Source organism: Pavona decussata, unplaced genomic scaffold, assembly GCF_977016875.1.
Source record: "Pavona decussata unplaced genomic scaffold, jaPavDecu1.1 SCAFFOLD_140, whole genome shotgun sequence".
NCBI lineage: Eukaryota > Metazoa > Cnidaria > Anthozoa > Scleractinia > Agariciidae > Pavona > Pavona decussata.
In genome coordinates, this window is record NW_028145553.1 from 1,310,239 (window position 1) to 1,330,937 (window position 20,699).

The 20,699-nt window shown below is 39.2% G+C and overlaps 1 protein-coding gene across 1 annotated transcript; it reads left to right on the forward strand.

The window, feature by feature from the left end:
- Positions 1-256: 256 nt before the first annotated feature.
- Positions 257-5,879, forward strand: LOC146466885 (uncharacterized). Its single transcript, XM_085126717.1, has 3 exons — positions 257-374; positions 3,764-4,026; positions 5,635-5,879. The coding sequence occupies exons 1-3, from the start codon at positions 299-301 to the stop codon at positions 5,767-5,769; spliced, it is 474 nt and encodes a 157-aa protein (XP_084982843.1). The 5' UTR covers positions 257-298; the 3' UTR covers positions 5,770-5,879.
- Positions 5,880-20,699: the final 14,820 nt, after the last annotated feature.

Sequence of the window (20,699 nt, forward strand, 5' to 3'; positions counted from 1 at the left end):
CGTCTTAAAACATTTGGACAAGCGAAAGCACAATGTCCTCTTACAGATTTGAAGGTTGGAGAGGGAGTAAAACTGTTTATTTTGAGACATTTCTGCCAATTAGAAAATCTTTTCCATTGGTTGAAACTGACAGGTCTAAGGTTATACATCATTTGTATGTCAATTACAGCTGACGTTAAAACTCCTCCAGCCGCAATTAGCTCCCACCATATAGGATATTTATTTGTATCTTTTGTTTTGACGCAGCAGTTCCTGCAATAGTTTCAAAGACCACTGCGATCGTGAAAAGCGGACTGGCATGACTGTTTCTTGTAATATGTGGGTCATTTTCATGTTGCTGTTGTCTCTGAGACTTGTAATAGCATGCTTCGACGGTAAGTTAATTAGTTTGCTCAATTTGTTCTTTAGGATGTCTATGTTCTGGCAGATAGTTAAATTCTTGCGATTTTCGTACAAAAATTAAACGAGAAAAAGCAATGTTTTCAAATGGATATTCTTTCTGAATTGAAAATGACGTGAACACAAAGTACTCGTTTACAGTGTAATATTTTTAGCGTTTTAGCGAAGTCTAACTCTAAATCAGCCCTTGGTTTGGGATAATTAACGGCCCTTCATATCTTTGAATAAGAGGCTAAATTTATGTCTTGTCGCTGCTATATAGTACCATCTTGACACTTTTTACTGTAGACAACGCATAACCAGGTTCGTAAGATCGTATGAAGCACTGTTTAATAGACAACGTATATGACCAGTTTCATAAGATAAAAATCGATTTACTCAACAATTTTGTTAAGCCCGTCCGACGTTTAAATAAAACTGATCGGCCTCAATTATTGAAAATTATTTGCCACAGACCTGGAGACATGCTCATTTATTGCTAGAAAGGTCCATAATTTGGCAAATAATTTTATCATGAAGTCCGTTAAACTTTCCACGCAAGCTTCTCATACGGTTTCAACTTTTGACGGCCAACAGTCGTTCAACAAAAGTTGAATGGATGTTAGGCAAATGTTTTACAAATGTTGAACGCAGCGTTCAAAGGACCAACACCAATCAATATTTCCGAGAGCAAAGAAAATGTTGAATCGATGTTGAATGTAAGTTTAAACCAATTTAAAATTGATTCAACACACAGTTCAACAAGCTTTCAACAATGTCGAACGACCTGTTCCAACGCTCCCGACATTTGGTTCAACAAAGTTTTGAGCGTATGTTGAAACAAATGTTGAAACCATTTAAATAGGCCTCTATAGAACTTTAAAATGGTTGGCTTTTTTTTTGTTTGCTTGCATTATTGGCCAATACTCTTAAAAATCCCTGTACGTTTTTTTTTTATAAATTTTATCGTTAAAATTCTACCGTTCATTGTACACAAATTCCGAGTCACCCTTCACTTTATATTTAAAAACTGATTTGTTCAAACGAAATGTCGCTATGCCAATAATATTTCGAAGTAAAATGGGCAAAAAATTTCATATGTATACTTTGTTGTTAAAATTAACGAATTCCGAGTATGCGTTTGTCGCTGACTGAAAAAGTAAATACATCATTTCTTCTCCAGCCTTAAAACATGACATCATATTTCTCTAACAAATGTCGCGCAACGACTCAGTTCAATTCCTAGCAAATATGCAGGATGTTTGTCACATGAACCTAGTTTAATGGCCTTGGCTTCCATGGGTCCCCGATAGCTCAGTGGTTATCGTAAAGTTTAGTCGAAGGTTCGACTCCCGTAGTAGTAACAAAAATTATAACGGTTCTCTTAACACTCCAGGAAGTTATACCACACTGATCAAGGGACATTTTTAATTTCTCGTTTATTATACGGAGTACATTTCCTGTAATGAGTTCTTCTTTCTACTTTATAGTTTTATATACTGTTTGGAAAAAGAAGGACATTACTCAACGTTGAACTGTTAATGTGGTAAAAACAAATTTTCTTCAAAAAAAAAAAAGCACCTGCCGCAGTTTACAGGTAGAAAGGTTTTGATGTCAAGTTAAGGTTTCAAACGGTTCCTTAAACAAATAAGTTGAGCAGATGTTAGTGTCACTTAATAATAAATTCGTGTATAATTTCAGTTGCATTTTATGTAAACTAAGACAATTCAGGAGACTTATGACATAAGTAGCTCTACATGTTGTTTTGTTCTTCTTGCAAAATATTCAAACTATGAATGCTATGGCTGGAAGACTGAGCTCGGACGTTTTCTAATCTGAGCATTATCATCAATAAAACGGCTTGACTTAAACTACATAAATACGATAAATAGTCAAACGTAGAATACTGCTTATCCAGCTATATCGCTTTCAGTCAATACTTATAATAATTTACACATTTCGAGACCTAAGTATTGGCACTTAACACTTTACTCCTACAACACTTGATGACTTCAGTTTTCAAAAACAAATAAAAGAAGGAAACAAAAGAGCCAAATCGGAACATTCAAATTCCGCATTTTGGTCTACAGCTGTCGGTGTTTTTGTTTACACTGAGTTGTGCACCAAATTGCATTTTTAAGCGAAACTTAATGACACTAATTAAAACTGGCAATTTTCCGTTTACGGAATAGCCACCAGTCGTAAGGGCCTTAGGTAAACAAAAAGGAAAAGCAGAGTGAAATGTTATCTTTTATATAAACCCTAAATTTCGAAACACAAGGCTTGGTTTAACTGTTAAAGAAAGTGAAGTGGTAAGTTGTAATGACTGAACAAATGAATAATGAAATTTCTACAAATGAATACTGAAATTTCTCATGTCTTAAAACTCACAAAAACGTTGCGTCTCACCAAACGGAGTCGAACCCATGACTTGGCGCAGGCTGGATGACTTGTTCTATCGCCGAATTAGCCTGGACATTACCCTGGCAACAAAACCCTGTAAAATCAGGGTTATACCCTGGTTCAAGTATGGTTAAAAACTGGGGTATCCTGGTTGTTGAACCAGACCAACCAGGTTTAACCCAATGCGCAAAAAGTCTGTTTAACCTTGGTATTCTAGGTAAGTCTGGTAACCTTTGTCTTGCAAATAACCTGGGTTACCAGGGTATAAGCAGGCTCTAAGACTTCTAAAGTTATGGGGGACTCGTGGTAAATTAGGCCACACAACTAGGTTCGGGTTTGTATCTCCATACTGCACGCTCCGTTGATCAGGGGTGCTTACCATTTACATGGAAAACCCGGAAAATCCAGTTGGAAAATCAAATGGTACACATCATTCCATTTGGAGTACTTCTGAAATTATGGGCTTTTGGTCGAAGTGCATGATGCATTTCTATTACTCCTTCTGGGATTTACAGCTGATGATCATACATTTTTCATGTTATCCACCTTCTGTTAAGACAAGCTAAATCATTTCGTATTTATGCCGAAAATTTCGATCCGGGTGGTTTGCGTAAATGGTGAGCACCTCAAGAGTCTCTCATAGCTCAGTGGTAGAGCATCCAGTCGGCACTTTTAAAGGTCATGGCTTCGAATCCCGTTATTGAGCACTTAGACTTTAATTGAGTTTCCCTAAGTTTTAGTGAGTTGAGAATATTTTTTCTAATCTGAAAATGTGTTTTTAAGGCACTGGCATTTCGTTTTCGCTACATCATCATCGCTACTGCACTTTAGGATGGGATTGTCTTAGAAGTAGGGCTAATTTACTGGGAGATACATTTACTTCTACTACTGAACTCCAGCGGCGATTAACGCTATGACAAACGAAAGTCGTGAATTGCCCATCAAAACTTTAAACGCTCTTAACACTGTTCGAGTCTTTCAGGCAAATGTCGTGAAATGGCGTTCCCATCTTTTTATTTCTTCGCTGGCAAACGTCTGGTGAAACACAAGATAAAAACCCTCCGAGTCCCGGACATGGACGCCTGTGAGCTGCGCTGCTACCACGAACCAAACTGTGTCAGTTTTAATTTTAAAGCTAAAGCAAACGACAACGGAAAGTACCCGTGTCAGTTGAACAACTCTACTCACCGAGAACATGATAGGGACTTGAAAAACGCAGCGAAGTACTTCTACCGCGCAGCGGAGGTAAGAGCAATTCATACAATTTAGCCACTTAATTCTTGCATCGTTTCATTACTTGTTATGCATGCAATCCTGTCGTGTGGTATACCGTAGAATATCCTCAAGTGATTTGTCTTTCTTTATATTCGCAAGCCTGTATAGTGTACAATAGCTCTGCCCTTTAGCTTTGGAGCAGTCGAGACGCCTTCAATATCCCAATTGTCACGTGATCTGAGATGATTGAAGTCACGCAAAACATCATGCTTTCTCATGCAAGCGAGGTCTGTTAAGTTGTATTTGTTAAGGATACCCGACGTTGAAAACAGACGATTTTGGACATTTTGTAGAAAACTTTTGAAAGTCCCTAGTTTTCTCGACCTTTGCGACCACTTTCTTCAAAATGGAGGATTACTTTACGTTATTCTCCAAGGCTTTGTCGAAAACGTGTGCACATTGTCTACGGGTCACTCGAGGAATTTCTAACCTTCGATCATTTTCGAAAATTTCCCGAAGATTACTGGAGACCTCAAAAGGTCCTCTGGAATGATCTGAAGATGTTTCTATAATACCCCAAATGCCTCTGAAACTTTGTTCACCAGTTAAACTTGCCGTTCAGTCCTATACAACGCTGAAGCCACTACAGGGATATTACCGTGAATTTGACTCACGCATGAATAACACAGTATGCGCAACAGCTTTACAGGTTTGCGATCGGCTACAGTCAGTACAGTGTTTATAACATGGTTTCTCCAAATTTTGTGCAGAGGTGGTAAGCCCGCCTCAAGCTCCTGGTGTGAGTATCCTTGTAGTGCAAAGCGTAAATTGTAAGGGAACCGTACATTGTAAGGGTTTGTGACCCAGAGAGGAGTTGACAAAATTAGCGAATAGTATAAATATGCCTTACCTTGCCTCTTTCGTCCATTTTTTGTATATCCTTCGTGGTATATTGGGATGTTTTAAGGCGATTCGAACAAGATTCAGTTACTTTCACTAAGTTATTACGCCCTATTTCAGAGATAATCCCTTAATTGTCCTCCTTTGAGACAAAGGGGCAAACTCTGTATACAAAACAATGCCTAAATACAATAACAGAATAGTCTGGTCTTTGCTGTTGTGTTGTATCCTTATACAAATAGCTTTGCCTTACTCTGACCTTACGCATTTGATGTGACACTTCCCTCTCGATGTTGGTTATAAAAAATTGCTTTCCGAAGTGCGATAAACGATATTGAAGGGAGTAAGGGGGGGGGGGGGGTGGGGGGGACACGCAGATAGTTATTTAGCCGATGGTAGAACGGTCTCCATAAATTGTACGTTAAGTTGTATCTTAGGTCTTTTATAAACGATAAACGAAGGGGTACTGGCGCATCTCGCAAAATGTTTGAGGTATCCCTTACGATTCAATCTGACTAGCATCCCACCAATGGGAGGATTGGAGCACAGAACGGCTGCGTGATCCGTCTTGTGGCCTTGCGCAGTAGAATTGTTTTCTTGTGATGCCGTTTGTTTTCGATATTCGGCGATGTGAACTGTTCTGTCCTTCCTCCTTTTGAGGGGGGTGCGCGACTGTGCACATGCTCTAAGCAATGAAGACAGCCACTAACTTGGAACATTTATTATCTTGGTTTAAAGAATCACTGTGGCAACCCGACCCCTTGTCAGCACGAGGGTACATGTCAGTCTGGATACACGGATAAAGGATATCATTGTCTATGTCCTCTTGGATTCACGGGTGATCACTGTGAACATGATAAGGAAATGAACTGAAGAAGCAACACTTTTTGGATAAAAGTAATCGAGCATTGTTGCTTTTGCTCGATGTATTACTGTCAAAGAATGAGACCAAGACTGTATATAACCACAGCAAGGTCAATGGTAATTTTGCCGAATGTTGAGATAAACTTGAAATACAACTACAAATTCACTTTGTGCGAGCTCGACTATAAAGATTAACACACAAAGGGGGTCATGCTTAGGGTGAACAATCGAGAAGAAGTAGAAGAGACGTGTTTGTTTTATGTCTCGTTTTGTTACTGAAGGCCTGCAAGTATTTGACATGATCACCATCCTTATCGCCGTCATCATTATCATCATCATCATCATCATCATCATCATCATCATCATCATCATCATCATCATCATCATTATCATCATCATCATCATCATCATCATCATCATCATCACCACCACTTTATTCATCATTATCGTCACTAGCACCATCATCATCATCAACCTCCTCCTCCTCCTCCTCTTCCTCTTCCTTCTCCTCCTCATCATCATTATCATCCTCGTCACCAACGACATCATCTCCGTTCTCGTTACCATTACCATCACCATCACTGCCACCGTCATTGTCATCATCGTTGTCATATCTCACCGCGCCTGATGGCACACAACGCTTTATGTTTCTGCCTTGGGAATAACTCCGCCTGTGATGTAATCCCTCAGCTGCACGTATAATGCTAGGTGTACCGCAGATGGAAAAAGTTGCACAAGTGATTTCTTGGGGCCGGATTGAAAAGTCAAAGATGACATAAGGCATTCTTTTTGCTTTAGACATTGATGAATGTACACAAGGATCTCATGATTGCCTCGCTGATCATGCTCAGTGCATAAATTACGATAGTTCGTATAGATGTGGCTGTAAAGTCGGGTACGAGGGAGATGGAAAGACAAGCTGCAAGCGAAAAGGTCAAACGCTTTACAATTCTTTGAAACTGTTAGTAGTGCTATTATCAATGCAAAACAAATAAAAAAGTAACTAATAACTACACAATAGGGACGGATGCAGGAAAATCAAAAATTGTTATCCATAACAATTGCAGCGACAGCTTAACCCAGCTCCATAGCCACATCAACTCTGTGAGGGAGTTGCCTTGATGCCCGCCGCCCTGCCCCCTGGTAAAAATAATTTTTAAAAATCTAGATTCATTAACATGCTATTTAGCCCGAGCTATTTACCGCGTTCTGGGTGCATAAGTGACCAAACATTAAGGCCTCGGATGACACTTTTTAAGGGGACTTTTCAGTTTAACAACCATTCCTAACCATTAGAGATAGTGTTGTCGGAGCTAATTAAATTAGGGTCATGCGCAATGCATTTACCAATCCAACGGAGATAGTTAGCAAGAGTCACTGCAGGGGATTGATGAATGTCATCCTTCAATTGCACCATAATACAAAGCTACGTTCTTCTGAACAAAGAGCAGTAACAACGCGAGCGGTATTTCGTCTAAACTTCTGCCTTGCTAGCCATCGTCTTGGTCGTTTCATACAATGAACGAGCAAATACTTTTTTTTTTTTTGCATCATTACCTAAATCGTCTTTTGGCTGATTTCTCACAAGATTGATACGCTTGCATACCTCAATTGCATTCAGTGTAATAAAAAAAGTCCTTTGGCGAATCCAAAGATACTTAAACACAAGATTCTTGAATTGATGATACCGTACCAGTGCGCCGTCCATGACTTTCCATCCGATGTAAGTTTTCTGCATTTGTTAGTGAAATGGTTTCCAGACATTGCAGAAGGGATTCCTATACCAGTCTTCAAAGCGTTACAACTGATGCAATGTGACGAAACAACCAACTTGTCTCACACGGCTGTTTTGTTGAGCTGTTTTCCGATTTTTAACATATAACACAACAACAGCAACAACAACAACAGCAACAATCTCAAAAAATGAAGCAAAAACTTTCAAATATGACAACATATTTGAAGAAATCCCAGCCAAACCCCGGAGGGGGGAGGGAGGAAACGCTAAATCTGTCCCCGCACTAATACCCTTGGAGAAAATTTGAATCCTAGTTAAACTCATTTAAGCAATAAATACCACAGTAATCTACAGTATCTGGTGATTAAGGGGACAAGTGTGCTTTAATTTCAAGTCAGTCAACTTTTCCCTCTTGCACTCTTCCTGTTTAATTCAGGGAAGGAAGAATAAGTAGAAAAGAAAAGATTAGAAATCGTCCCAATAACTTTAAACGATAATTTTAGGTAGCTCGTAAAAAGAGTGACAGGTCTGTCCTGATTTGATTCATGAAAATCTGTCCATGAGTCCTACAGATTGTTTCCATCAACAAAAGACTCAAATTTTTAAACAGTACTAAGGAAACATGTTAACTTAGGTTTCTTCAGTCCAAACCCAGCTGGACTTTACATTTTGACAGCCAGCAAAAAAGCTCTGAAGGAAAGACTGCCGTTTTCCTTTGCAAAACCTTAGCTTACAAGTCCTAATGGTTTTTGTAAGGTTTCCTCGCCGTTTATTTATCTTCTAATTATTTCATGAATCACACATTTTCCTTTGTTATTCAACATCCTTTATTTAACTTACATACTTCATGAATTTTAAACTAACTGAAACGAGGGATTCATACAGATAAATCCCTCATTTACATTAGCAGTACTGCGAGAAACGCACACATCAGGTTGCTTCTATTGTTCTCCGTTTCTCACCTTAGTGTGACGGTACTAATTAGCCGGCGTTTGTCCCCTTGAACAAAGGATCGCCTTCATCAATCAATCAATCAATAAACTTTATTTACCCTCGAATTTACAGTGTAGCACTGAAGTGCTAATATCTTCGAGCTAATAAAAAGTTAATTCTATATAACAAATAAGATAACTAACTACCTAGACAACTAACTTGCAAATTATCATGATGTCGAAATAAATAATGAATAATTTCATGAAATAAGTCAGATAAATACCTCGAACGTCGGTATTAATACATATACATCCCTCGGGCCTACGGCCCTCGGGATGTATATGGATTAATACCTCCGTTCTCGGTATTTATCTCTTACTTATTATATAATTAATTATTGTAACGTATACTGTTTACTTGTAATGGCAAATAAAGGTTGTATTGTATTGTGTTGTAAAATCGTCTGTTTTCGTCTCCTTTATTAAAGGGGAACTGTCATGGCCATTTTGTGGTATTTTGGTCAAAACTGCTCAAATTTTTTTACAAAGAACCTTTTTTTCTAACATGAAATTGCTATTAGAGCACTAGGAAGAAAATATTAGGGGATCAGTTCTCTGACAAAAAAGCAAACTAATACACAGTCAGAACTTGAAAAAATTGGCCTGCAATCCATTTTTATCCAAGCCATCCGCAGCCAAACACAAATAATACTAGTTTCTGTGCATTGGTAGGGTTATTGATAACAAACCTGAACCATTATTTTGACGATTCCATCGATTCAAATATATCTTTTGGCTATTCAAAGTGACACAAAATAGGTGACACTTCCCCTTTAGGTCAAGACTGGGCTATTTCACAAAGCAACTGTCATGATTAACCACGGTCAAACGTAAAAAACAAAGCAAGAATAGTCCGTTAAAGAGCTCTAGATAATATATAATTTTTTGTGAGTCTGTGAGCTTACTAAAACAGTTTACGTTTTGTTAAAAAAGTTTCAGGAAATATTAGGTGAATCGGTTTCCCGGATGTCAACATTCTCGGCCCCAGAGCCTCTCGGCTTGATTACGTCATATACACCGTCAGTCATGCGCAAAAGGGAAGAGCTGTGGAGTCGAGAATGCGGATGTCATCCATTCAAAACAGTAAAACACAGACACACAGTGGTGATACTTCACTTTTCAAAACTGGAAACTCACAAAAAATATACATTTGTTTATCCCATGCCATAGAGCTAGAGAATACAGCCAATCAGAAAGCTAGAAATCCATTACATATTCTGCGGTATGCAACGGGTAGTATTCCACGAAAAAATCCCGGCGTTCCTCGCGGCCTACTAATTTTTCCCGCCAAAAGATCGATTGAAGAGCCTGCGACATGTCAAAATTTTCATTCAGAAAAAATACTGTCAACAACCAAAACATGGAAGAAGAATACCCCAGTTTTGACCTTTATTTTGAATTGCTGGAATCAGACGTCGAACAGGAAAGTTAATTCAATGAGTTGCATGGGATAAATTAATTATGCAGTGCTTTCTCGTCGTTTACTGTGAATATCCCACTCATGACTTGATTTTTCTTTGTATACACACGAGCCTGAGGCTCGTGTGTATACTACCGGAAAAATCAAGCAGGAGTACCCAACGACTCGTTCATAGAAAATTAATTTTACGATACACTTAACACCAGCTGAGTGTCCCCACGTCAATCTTGGTTAATATTTAACGTTCCTGGGAAAAAAATACCCGCTCTTCACTGCCAGCGAGCAGGACTATTAAGAAATTAAAATCCCAGCCAGCCATATCTATGATGTCCATCAACGAGCCAGCAAAGATTAAAATAGCAGAAGGTAGACAATGCCAGCCAGGACAGAAAAAAAATTTCTAGTTTGCCAGCAAGTAATTGCGTACACCAGTTTTTGCCAGCCAGAGACATTTTGAGTTAAAATTTGCTAAAAAGACTTTTTTGACATCAATTCGACGTAGAATGGTAACTTTTTTATCTACATTCCATTGGCAGACCAAAACTTCACCAGATTAAAGTTTTTTTTCCTTAATTGTTACTCTTTACTCTGAGAGTCCGAAAACAATAAACAAAGGGAAAACAAGAAGGTAAGGTTCATACTCAACGTTTTACGGCTATCCAGCTCCCTGCTGCACACTGCATTGATTCTTTAACTCCCCCAGACATGTCAGGTACTAATAGTTTCCAAAGACACCAAGAATCCTTTAATCAGCAATCTCGGAGTAAGGTCTTGCATTTTTTCCTCTTTTATATTGACAGCTGACATTCACAGCGGGATATAGGCTTTGCTTAACCACAGTAACAACATTTACTCGAGCCATAAAACCATCTTTGTTATGATGCAAGTCATCAGGACTAGGCGATCTCTTCGTTAACTAGCAGAAAGTTTACTGCTTGTTGTTGTCCTTGTCATTTGTTTGTTTGTATATATCAAGTTATTACACTAAAACAAGCGTGATATTAACATTTCATAAAAAAAAACATAGTGAAAAAGCAGGGCAATGTTGCACAGTCATTTAATCAGCCAGGTGAAACGAAACGATGAAGTAATAACATGCAATGGATACACAGTCAGTTAATCAGCCAGGTGAAACGAAACGATGAAGTAATAACATGCAATGGATGCACAGTCGATCATTTAATCAGCCAGTTGAAACAAAACGATTAAGGAATCACATGCAATGGATGCACAGTCTTTTCATCAGCCAGTTGAAACGAAACGATGAATGAATCATATGCCATGGATACATAGTCACATCTTTAATTAGCCAGGTGAAACGAAATGATAAAGTAATCAGATGCAATGGATGCACATGCACTCTTTTAATCAGCCAGTTGAAACAAAATGATAAAGGAATCAAACTCAAAGGCATGCACAGTCATTCTATTAGCCAGTTGGAACGAAACAATGAAGACATCATATGCCGTGGATGCACAGTCATTTAATCAGCCAGGTGAAACGAAACTATGAAGACATCAAATGCAATGGATGCACAGTCATTTAATCAGCCAGTTGGAACGAAACGATGAAGAAATCATATGCCGTGGAGGCACAGTCATTTAATCACCCAGTTGAAACGAAACGATGAAGAAATCAAATGCAATGGATGCACAGTCATTTAATCATCCAGTTAAAACCAAATGATGAAGAAATCATATGCCGTGGATGCACAGTCATTTAATCAGCCAGGTGAAACGAAACGATGAAGAAACAGGCAAATGCAATGGATGCACAGTCATTTAATCTGCAGCCAGGTGAAACGAAAGAATGAAGGTCGCTTTACGTTTTCTCATGCAATAAGTCTACAGTAAAAAAACCGCTAGTAAGAACCTGTAAAGCTAAAATATCTAATTAAGACTGTCCCTTTAAATAAGAACCTCCTAATCCTTAAATCTAATTAAGTCGAGCTCTTTTTCTAAAAAAAATGCTTTTTAGTGAAATAAAATCAGCTGTGAGGCATAGAAAAAAGGCCAAAATTTCATAAAACATCTCTTTGTTTTGATGGTAATAAAGAACACGTAATTTACAGTGCGAACATTATAGCACTGCATTAGACAGTACCTCTAGATTCTTTCAGCGACTATACGCTTTTGTTATTAAGAAAAATAAGAACTTGTTGATGGACCTATATAGCCCACATTTCTGTTAAGGACTACCTTACAAGAGCCTGTTTAGGATTTCTTCAACAAAGACAGGTTCTTACTCAAGAGTTTTTACTGTATAACAAAATAATGTCTCTCCCACTTACTTTTTTCCGGAACTCTCACCAGGCCTTGGCTGGCCATCGTCTTCCATGCTTCTTCACGGCCAGAAAAGCAAGGAACCCAACCTGTAGGAAATGAAAGAATGCTAAATCAGAGCAGTAACTGCAAACTAAAACCCTATATCGTATGTCGAAGGGCAACCACCGCAAAAGTTTCTCAACAGAAGCTGCAAAGTTTCACAGCAAAAGCCAACGTCGTATGTTGTAACGCAATCACCGCAAAAGTTTCACAGCAAAAGCAACAGTCGTCACGCAATCACCGCAAAAGTTTCACGACAGGAGCCGCAAAGTTTCGCAGCAAAAGCAACAGTAACGCAATCACCGCAAAAGTTTCACAACAGGAGCCGCAAAGTTTCACAGCAAAAGCAACAGTAACGCAATCACCGCAAAAGTTTCACGACAGTAGCCGCAAAGTTTCACAGCAAAAGCAACAGTCGAATTCACGTATGTCGTAAGTCAATCACTACAAAAGTTTCATAACAGAAGTTGCAAAGTTTCGCAGCAAAACATTGTGTCGTAGGTCGTAAAGCAATCACCGCAAAAGTTTCACGACAGGAGCCGCAAAGTTTCACAGCAAAAGCAACAGTAACGCAATCACCGTAAAAGTTTCACGACAGGAGCCGCAAAGTTTCGCAGCAAAAGCAACAGTAACGCAATCACCGTAAAAGTTTCACGACAGTAGCCGCAAAGTTTCACAGCAAAAGCAACAGTCGAATTCATGTATGTCGTAAGTCAATCACTACAAAAGTTTCATCACAGAAGTTGCAAAGTTTCACAGCAAAACATTGTGTCGTATGTCGTAAAGCAATCACCGCAAAAGTTTCACGACAGAAGCCGCAAAGTTTCACAGCAAAAGCAACAGTCGTCTCGCAATCACCGCAAAAGTTTCACGACAGGAGCCGCAAAGTTTCGCAGCAAAAGCAACAGTAACGCAATCACCGTAAAAGTTTCACGACAGGAGCCGCAAAGTTTCGCAGCAAAAGCAACAGTAACGCAATCACCGTAAAAGTTTCACAACAGGAGCCGCAAAGTTTCGCAGCAAAAGCAACAGTCGAATTCAGGTATGTCGTAAGTCAATCATTACAAAAGTTTCATAACAGAAGTTGCAAAGTTTCACAGCAAAACATTGTGTCGTATGTCGTAAAGCAATCACCGCAAAAGTTTCACAACAGCAGCTGCAAAGTTTCACAGCAAAAGCCGAGGTCGTATGTTGTAACGCAATCACCGCAAAAGTTTCACGACAGTAGCCGCAAAGTTTCGCAGCAAAAGCAACAGTCGTCTCGCAATCACCGCAAAAGTTTCACGACAGGAGCCGCAAAGTTTCGCAGCAAAAGCAACAGTAACGCAATCACCGCAAAAGTTTCACGACAGGAGCCGCAAAGTTTCGCAGCAAAAGCAACAGTAACGCAATCACCGCAAAAGTTTCACAACAGGAGCCGCAAAGTTTCGCAGCAAAAGCAACAGTCGAATTCACGTATGTCGTAAGTCAATCACTACAAAAGTTTCGTAACAGAAGTTGCAAAGTTTCACAGCAAAACATTGTGTCGTATGTCGTAAAGCAATCACCGCAAAAGTTTCACAACAGCAGCTGCAAAGTTTCACAGCAAAAGCCGAGGTCGTATGTTGTTACGCAATCACCGCAAAAGTTTCACGACAGAAGCCGCAAAGTTTCACAGCAAAAGCAACAGTCGTCTCGCAATCACCGCAAAAGTTTCACGACAGGAGCCGCAAAGTTTCGCAGCAAAAGCAACAGTAACGCAATCACCGCAAAAGTTTCACGACAGGAGCCGCAAAGTTTCGCAGCAAAAGCAACAGTAACGCAATCACCGTAAAAGTTTCACGACAGGAGCCGCAAAGTTTCGCAGCAAAAGCCATCACAGTAAACAGTAAATGTTGTTAACAGTTACTGGAAACGAGTACAACGACAGTTAAGACTTTACACCGCCTGTTTCAAAACCTGAGTCTTCGCTAGAAAATGACCGCAAAAGTCATCCGAGAGTCTCGTTCCACGATCTGGTTGCGTCATCGTAGACACCGACCAAGCCTGTGAAATGAAACATCTGAGCAAAGTAAAATGCAACTTTAATGCACTGATTTTGAAGGGTATCTCGCCCTCCCCGACTCATCACTTAATAAACTACGGCTCTTTTCGAGTTAGTTGATCTATCAATACAGAAATACATGCATGTACATAAGGAAGGAAACCGAGAGGAGAAAGAACGAAAGAAAGGTGCCGATCTCACAGCTAAGCGAAGAAGGCGCCGCGAAAAATCTGAAAAATTGCGATATGTCGTTTTTTCAGTGAAATAGATGATGGTGTTTTCAGTAGTAATGCAATCCTCGTTTTGCCTGTGAGTCATGATTCCCGCTTGCTGTCTTGCAATAGTACTGTCAATCACGATAAGGCATCAGATCATTTGAACGCCGGTTTCTCCTATTAAACTCCCAAGTGAAAGCGTTAAAACAACACAAAAAAGGAAGGTATAAATTTTGACGCACGTTCAGTACGAGATTTTAAACGTTTGTACACCAGTAACTTGGATATTTCAAGAACACATGGAAGTGCAAAAACGAATTAAATCGTGATTGAAAAATGTTCAGTTATTTAAATAGAATTTTTGGCATAGTTGGAACACAAAGCTCTGCCATATTTAACGCCTCCTTTCGTTTCCGATCTTCGGTATTCGCAGGTATTCGGTTTTTGTCACCAGAGTGAACTCACAGACTCCTGTCAAATTGGTGCTAAAAAGACCGCCGATCGACACACGGCTGGAGAATTTTTGCGGGTAACGAGAACTTCTTATTATTGATTTTCTTTTCTTTCTGTAGTTTTAGAAAGTTTTGTCCCGAAAACCCAATCACTACATAAGAATTCGGCAAACTCGCAATAGCGTTACAAAATTAAAGCCCCTCAATTACATGCAAATGCCATGGGGCTTTGACCTATTTTGTTTCAGTGACCTCTTCTGACCTTAGTTACACAATAATTCTAGAACAACGAGAGGAAAGGAATCAACTCAATTCTTGAAAGGAACAACTCGTAAACTGCTCTAGAGCTTTTTTTGGAATAAAGAATGCGAGAGTTTGAAAAGCGTTAGCCTAACAGGACTTAACAGGCGATAAATTCTAACAAAACCAGCCAATTTTAATAATATTTTTTTGTTCCTGTTGACAGACAACATTAAGACAAGATGCGTATCCCCCGTAGAAAAAGGCAAAATTTTTGCTATCAACCGGATATATATATCATCTACTTTTTTTCAAACACGTCGTCGTAAAATTCGTTACAGGGCCGGAAACATTTTTTTTGGTTGTCTTTTACTTCTACTGAAAGAAACTAAATTAAAGACTATTAAGAGGGGCAGTATCATAGGAGATATCATAATTTTGGACAGAAAATCACTTAATTTAAACTTTGAACACTGTGTTACAGTTAATTTCTAAATCACTAATTTAAAGAAATATTATTAGTAATTCTACTGAGATGAAAGGTTGAACCAAAAAATAACAAAACCGAGTTTTAGTGCGTTACGACAGCAAAAATTTAAAAGGTCGGCCCAGCGTTTTCAAATTTGAACCCATTTTTATTTTGGTCATCTTCCGGCGAAAATATCCGTGGATAATTTCTTTGCATTCTGATAGTCTCTTTTCAGAATTATTAGCGACCAGAATATGGAAGTCGAGGCCATGAATTTGACTGCCTGATATTTGGCTCAGAAGCTAGTTTGTTTAGAAGACATCGAAGGGGGATGTTGTCTTTGCATCGGCGGGAAGTGCCACAGATAAGTCTGTGGATCTTGATTTCTACAATCACTGTGTTATAGATGTGTCGCATACAATTGAAACATAAACAGGCAATGCAGGCCAACTGTAAATCGATGTAAGAAGCAATCACTGCAATCCCAATATTTCTTTGATCTGTTTGATATCAACTTGCCGTGCATTCTGTAGTTAATACTTCAAGTTGTTAATTGCTCGACTCTTTGTCACGAACTGGAGATCATCATCGTGAAAGTCAAGACCGCACGAAAGTGTTAAAAGGCTCTTTCTTTCCTCGCCGACGGTTTGGATATATTTCCACAAGCTTTAACCACACATTTGCCATATGTCACTTTTAGATTTACCTGGCAAACTCTACAAACATTGTTACAATTGCTTTCTCTTTGGACCGGCCTCTCACCACTTTTCCCAACGTCTGAAGGTCTTGAAATTTTAAAATTCATTTTCTCGCGCAAAACAACAAAAAACTCATTAGCGCCTACAGATTTTGTCACGAATGAAATGGCGTAATTCTGATTGAATAATTTTGACAGCCGGACATTCCACAGTTTAATGGGTTTTGCATTATTGCTAGCATGCGATCATATCCCCATCCCTGATTTAAACGCGGGGAAGGAGGGCATAATACATTTACTTGTCGCATCATATGTTCAAAAAACAGATTCTGTTTTTTTCTCTGATTGGTCGAGAGACAATATGCTTATGGTTTGCTGTCTTATGATTATTTAGCTGTCATATTTTCAATTATAATTCTCTGAAAGCCGATCGAGTGTTGTTCAGGTAAAGATGTCTTGGTCGTCCTCTCGGGGGGTTTCTTGAAAACCACAAAAGTGTTTGAATGTTGCAGAACTGTTTACAAAATGAAAACGGCGATATATTTTCTCGCTCGACTCTTGGGTAGCCTTCGATCTTGTTCTTCATATTATCCTTTAAACCCGGGGGGGGGGGGTACTCCCCTTTATAAGGTATATAGGTATGTGCCGCCTTGAAGGGTATGGTTTTTGAGCCGTTTTGGTCTGAAATGGGGTATAGATTTTGACAATTGCGGTCTGAAATCGGGTCGGGTTTTTGGGGCGGGGAACATTTACGAAAGCTTACAAACATATTTTTCTTCTCAGTACGTAACTGGAACGACTAACTGCAGGAGCTCCTGCTAACTGATAGTGAGAAAAAGAAATAGATAAACTATTTCATTCCAGCTTACTTTTACTCCTTGCGTCAACTTCCGTTCAGCACTGATGCATAATTATCAGGTCTGAAAACGGGTATGAATTTTAGAGGTCAGGTCTGAAAACGGGTGTGGAAAATGGCATGTTTAGGTCTGAAATAGGGTCGGGATTCGAAGACCCGGGCGGCACACCCCCACCAAGAATTCTGAGGAGTACCCCCCCCCCCCCCCCGGGCCTTTAAATAGCCATCTGAAGATCCACTCGGAGAATTTTCATGGAGCCTTTCAACACTTTCGCGCGGTCTTGACTTTCACGATAATGATCTCCAGTTCGTGACAAAGAGTCGAGCAATTAACAACTTGTACTTGTAGTATAACTACAAAATGCACGGCAAGTTAATAACAAACAGATCAAAGAAATATCAACACGGTTTTTTTGTATATTTTTCCCGAGCGCCATCTCACCCTGCTTCCGAGCACTTTTGCTTTTCAAAACACGGCCAAGTTTTCATGCTTGTATAAATGTAACTGTACAAATTATATTCTGCAGACATTTTCTCGCGTCTCGTGATTTGAGTTCCGGTGAATCCTGATGGGCTCGTAAATGACAGTTCAACCACACCTTGGTTTACTTAAATTAGGGGGCGGTTGGCGGCTGGTCTAATAAACGTATCAGGCGTTTTTTTCCTTCTCCCTTTCCTTTTCCCTTGATCAGGAATAAATTAATTGCTTAGATTTGCCGCGTAACTACGTTACCACGAATCGTCGAGTGTCGATGAAACCCATTTGTTTTCTTCTCGGTCACATTTATCAAATTTCGTTTACCCACGAAAAGTCGAAAAGACAAGCTTTCAAGTAACTACATGGAAGTTCCATTTCGTTACTTATAATGAAACGCAGCAAAGAAATATGACCGCAAAACCACGTTGACACTTCATTATTGTTTTCACAACATGTGGGGTGTAAAGCAACTCCGTCAATAAACCTCTTTAGTTTTTCTTGACATTTCGAAGCTACATAGCGTCGGTCAAATTTATGAAATTGAACCTGTCTACAGAGGTTTTTCCTTTTCGCAGGCAAATTTGGCGAGACAAGCGCGAGGTAAGGACAAAAAAAAAAAAAAAAACAACACTTTGCGCAACCGGTCAATAAATCCCCCGCGGTTTTCATTTACATACGCGCGCGGGACCGGACGGTCTCTATCGAATGTAGGAAAACTGAAAGGACAATTCATACATTAGATAACATCTTTTTATAAAGGTTTTAGTTAGACTTTGAATAAAATAATAACCAGACATCGTATTTCTCTTCGTTTGTCAAAACACTTTAATAAAATTTTTAATAAAAACTAAGTTGTATAACTTCTTTATTTCTCCTACGCGTTTGGTGTGACTAACGCACACTACACTTACTTCCTTCGTCAAGGAGTTTAACAATTCAACATAATGTGCCTGTATATATACCTAACTCATGCTTACAGTTTACATTTCGTAAAAACACAACTACGGAATTGCTTTAATAGGAAAGACAAACCCCGCGGTAATGCGCTTAGGAAACAGGCGGTAGATTTCGGCAAGGTGTGACACACTTTGTGCATGATATAATTTTGGTGCCCACTGTGGGGCCCTCGTTAACCCTAGTAAAAATAAAAATAGAAAATGTCGAGAAAGTTTTACTGGATTAGTAACTGTAGGTCACAAGATTGCAGCAAGGTACGCTGTTCCTCGTCCAAACCAGAAAGGTACAAGTCGGTAGAAATGTACACAATTCCTGTGAAGTCGGGATTTTTTCGTCGAATGTGGTTTTTCATTAGGCTTTTGTCATGTTGTTTTTGTGCTTTTATTACTTTGCCACATGAGTGTACAACCCACTTGATCGCCCCTTTGGAGGTGTGTCCTATGCACTCAACTCTGGGATATTGCACTTTGTTATTCAACTTATTGCTGGAACTTGGCAGTGTTTATTCTGCTCCAGTTTTTTTTTTGTTTGTTAAAATGTTCGACCTGGTTGGGCCGGCATTCTGTTTCCTTTATCTCATACTGCTCTCAGTCACACTGTCTTTCTGGAACCAACAATTGGCAAGGAATGTTTTTTACCACAACATCTGTTTCCTTAGACAATATATCTGTAATTATCGGCTGGAACACTGTCTCAAGGTGTTTCCTGCTTGGCTCTTTACAAGACATAAACTGATAAAGCTACTGTCAATTTACTCACTGAGGCTGCAAGGGGCATTGAATCGGTCAACAAAATGTCGCATCTCGGTATACAATGTAGTGCAAATTACGGATATTAAACTTATTTCAAGAAAAAAAAAAAAATTTTAAACAACTGTAACGATAAACTGCAACGACTGTAAATGAAACTGTACGTAACGTTCTTACTGGTCCTTATTATTCAGTGGTGATTGCATTTTAGAACCAAAAAAAGAAATCAGCGTCTACTGTCGCTGGGAGCTCCTGAAGTTTCGTTCTGCTAATGACTCTATTTTCTGACGAACTCTCCAGCTTAAATGCCTAATGTTTTTTTACAGACATTTTAATGGAAACTTTTTAAATGCACTGTACACTGTAGCACTGTTTCTTTCAAGTTTTGTGACAGCAAATAACCGCATCCGGTATGACTCTTATGATCACATGTAACTGTCAATTACGTGATCTGTTCGTTTGACTAATTTTAAAAATCAAATTGCTCCAGTCTTTGTTCGATCACACAATAAGAAAAGCTCCTGTCGAGTTATAAGAACCAGAAATTCGAGTTATCGGGGTAAACTTTGGTCAAGGGAAGCGAAAATCTGTTCGAGTTAGGAAAGGAAATTGATAATGCGTGAAAATGAACAGACCTGCAGTCCAAACTACACTGAAGTGCAGATTTTAGTTGACAAAAACATCAAAATTCAGTTTTACCGGCTGCATATTGTAGTCGGCCAAAAAAAAAAAAAACGAGTTCATTTAGAGACTTTGTACGTTTAAGAAGAAGCAAAAAGATAACAATTTTCGTAGTAATAAAATCTGGAGACGTGTTTGACAAGGCCGGAAAAGCGGCAAAAGCGTCGTTATGTTGAAATGAAGGCCCTAAGAATAACTTTGTTGGTGCGCACGTAACAGGCTTCAAAAGACCAAACCAACAGGGAGAAAGTAAATCACGTGTTTCAGTAAATTGCCATTATTAAACTGCCATTTTAAAAAAATGAAATATCCGAAGTTCTTGACCGGCAATGAACCAATAATTATTATCCAGTACACAGCTTGACCATGCCCCTGTTGTTGTAGCTGTAACTCGTATCTGGCCTCTGCAAGACTTTTTTACCACAAATGACCATCGTCAGTCCCATTGTTTGAAACGCAGAATTTGCTTGTCGCTGTTGCTTTGCGTTTGGGCCAGTGTTTTTGAGAAAAAAAGATGCGCGGCTTGTTGAAACATATTCTACACTCTGACTAAAATCCACAAACCCACTCCAGTTGGGAGACCAATAATATCAGGGTGGGACGGACCTACAGAAAGGCTATCCTTCTTCGTTGACAAAATTCTTCAGCCTA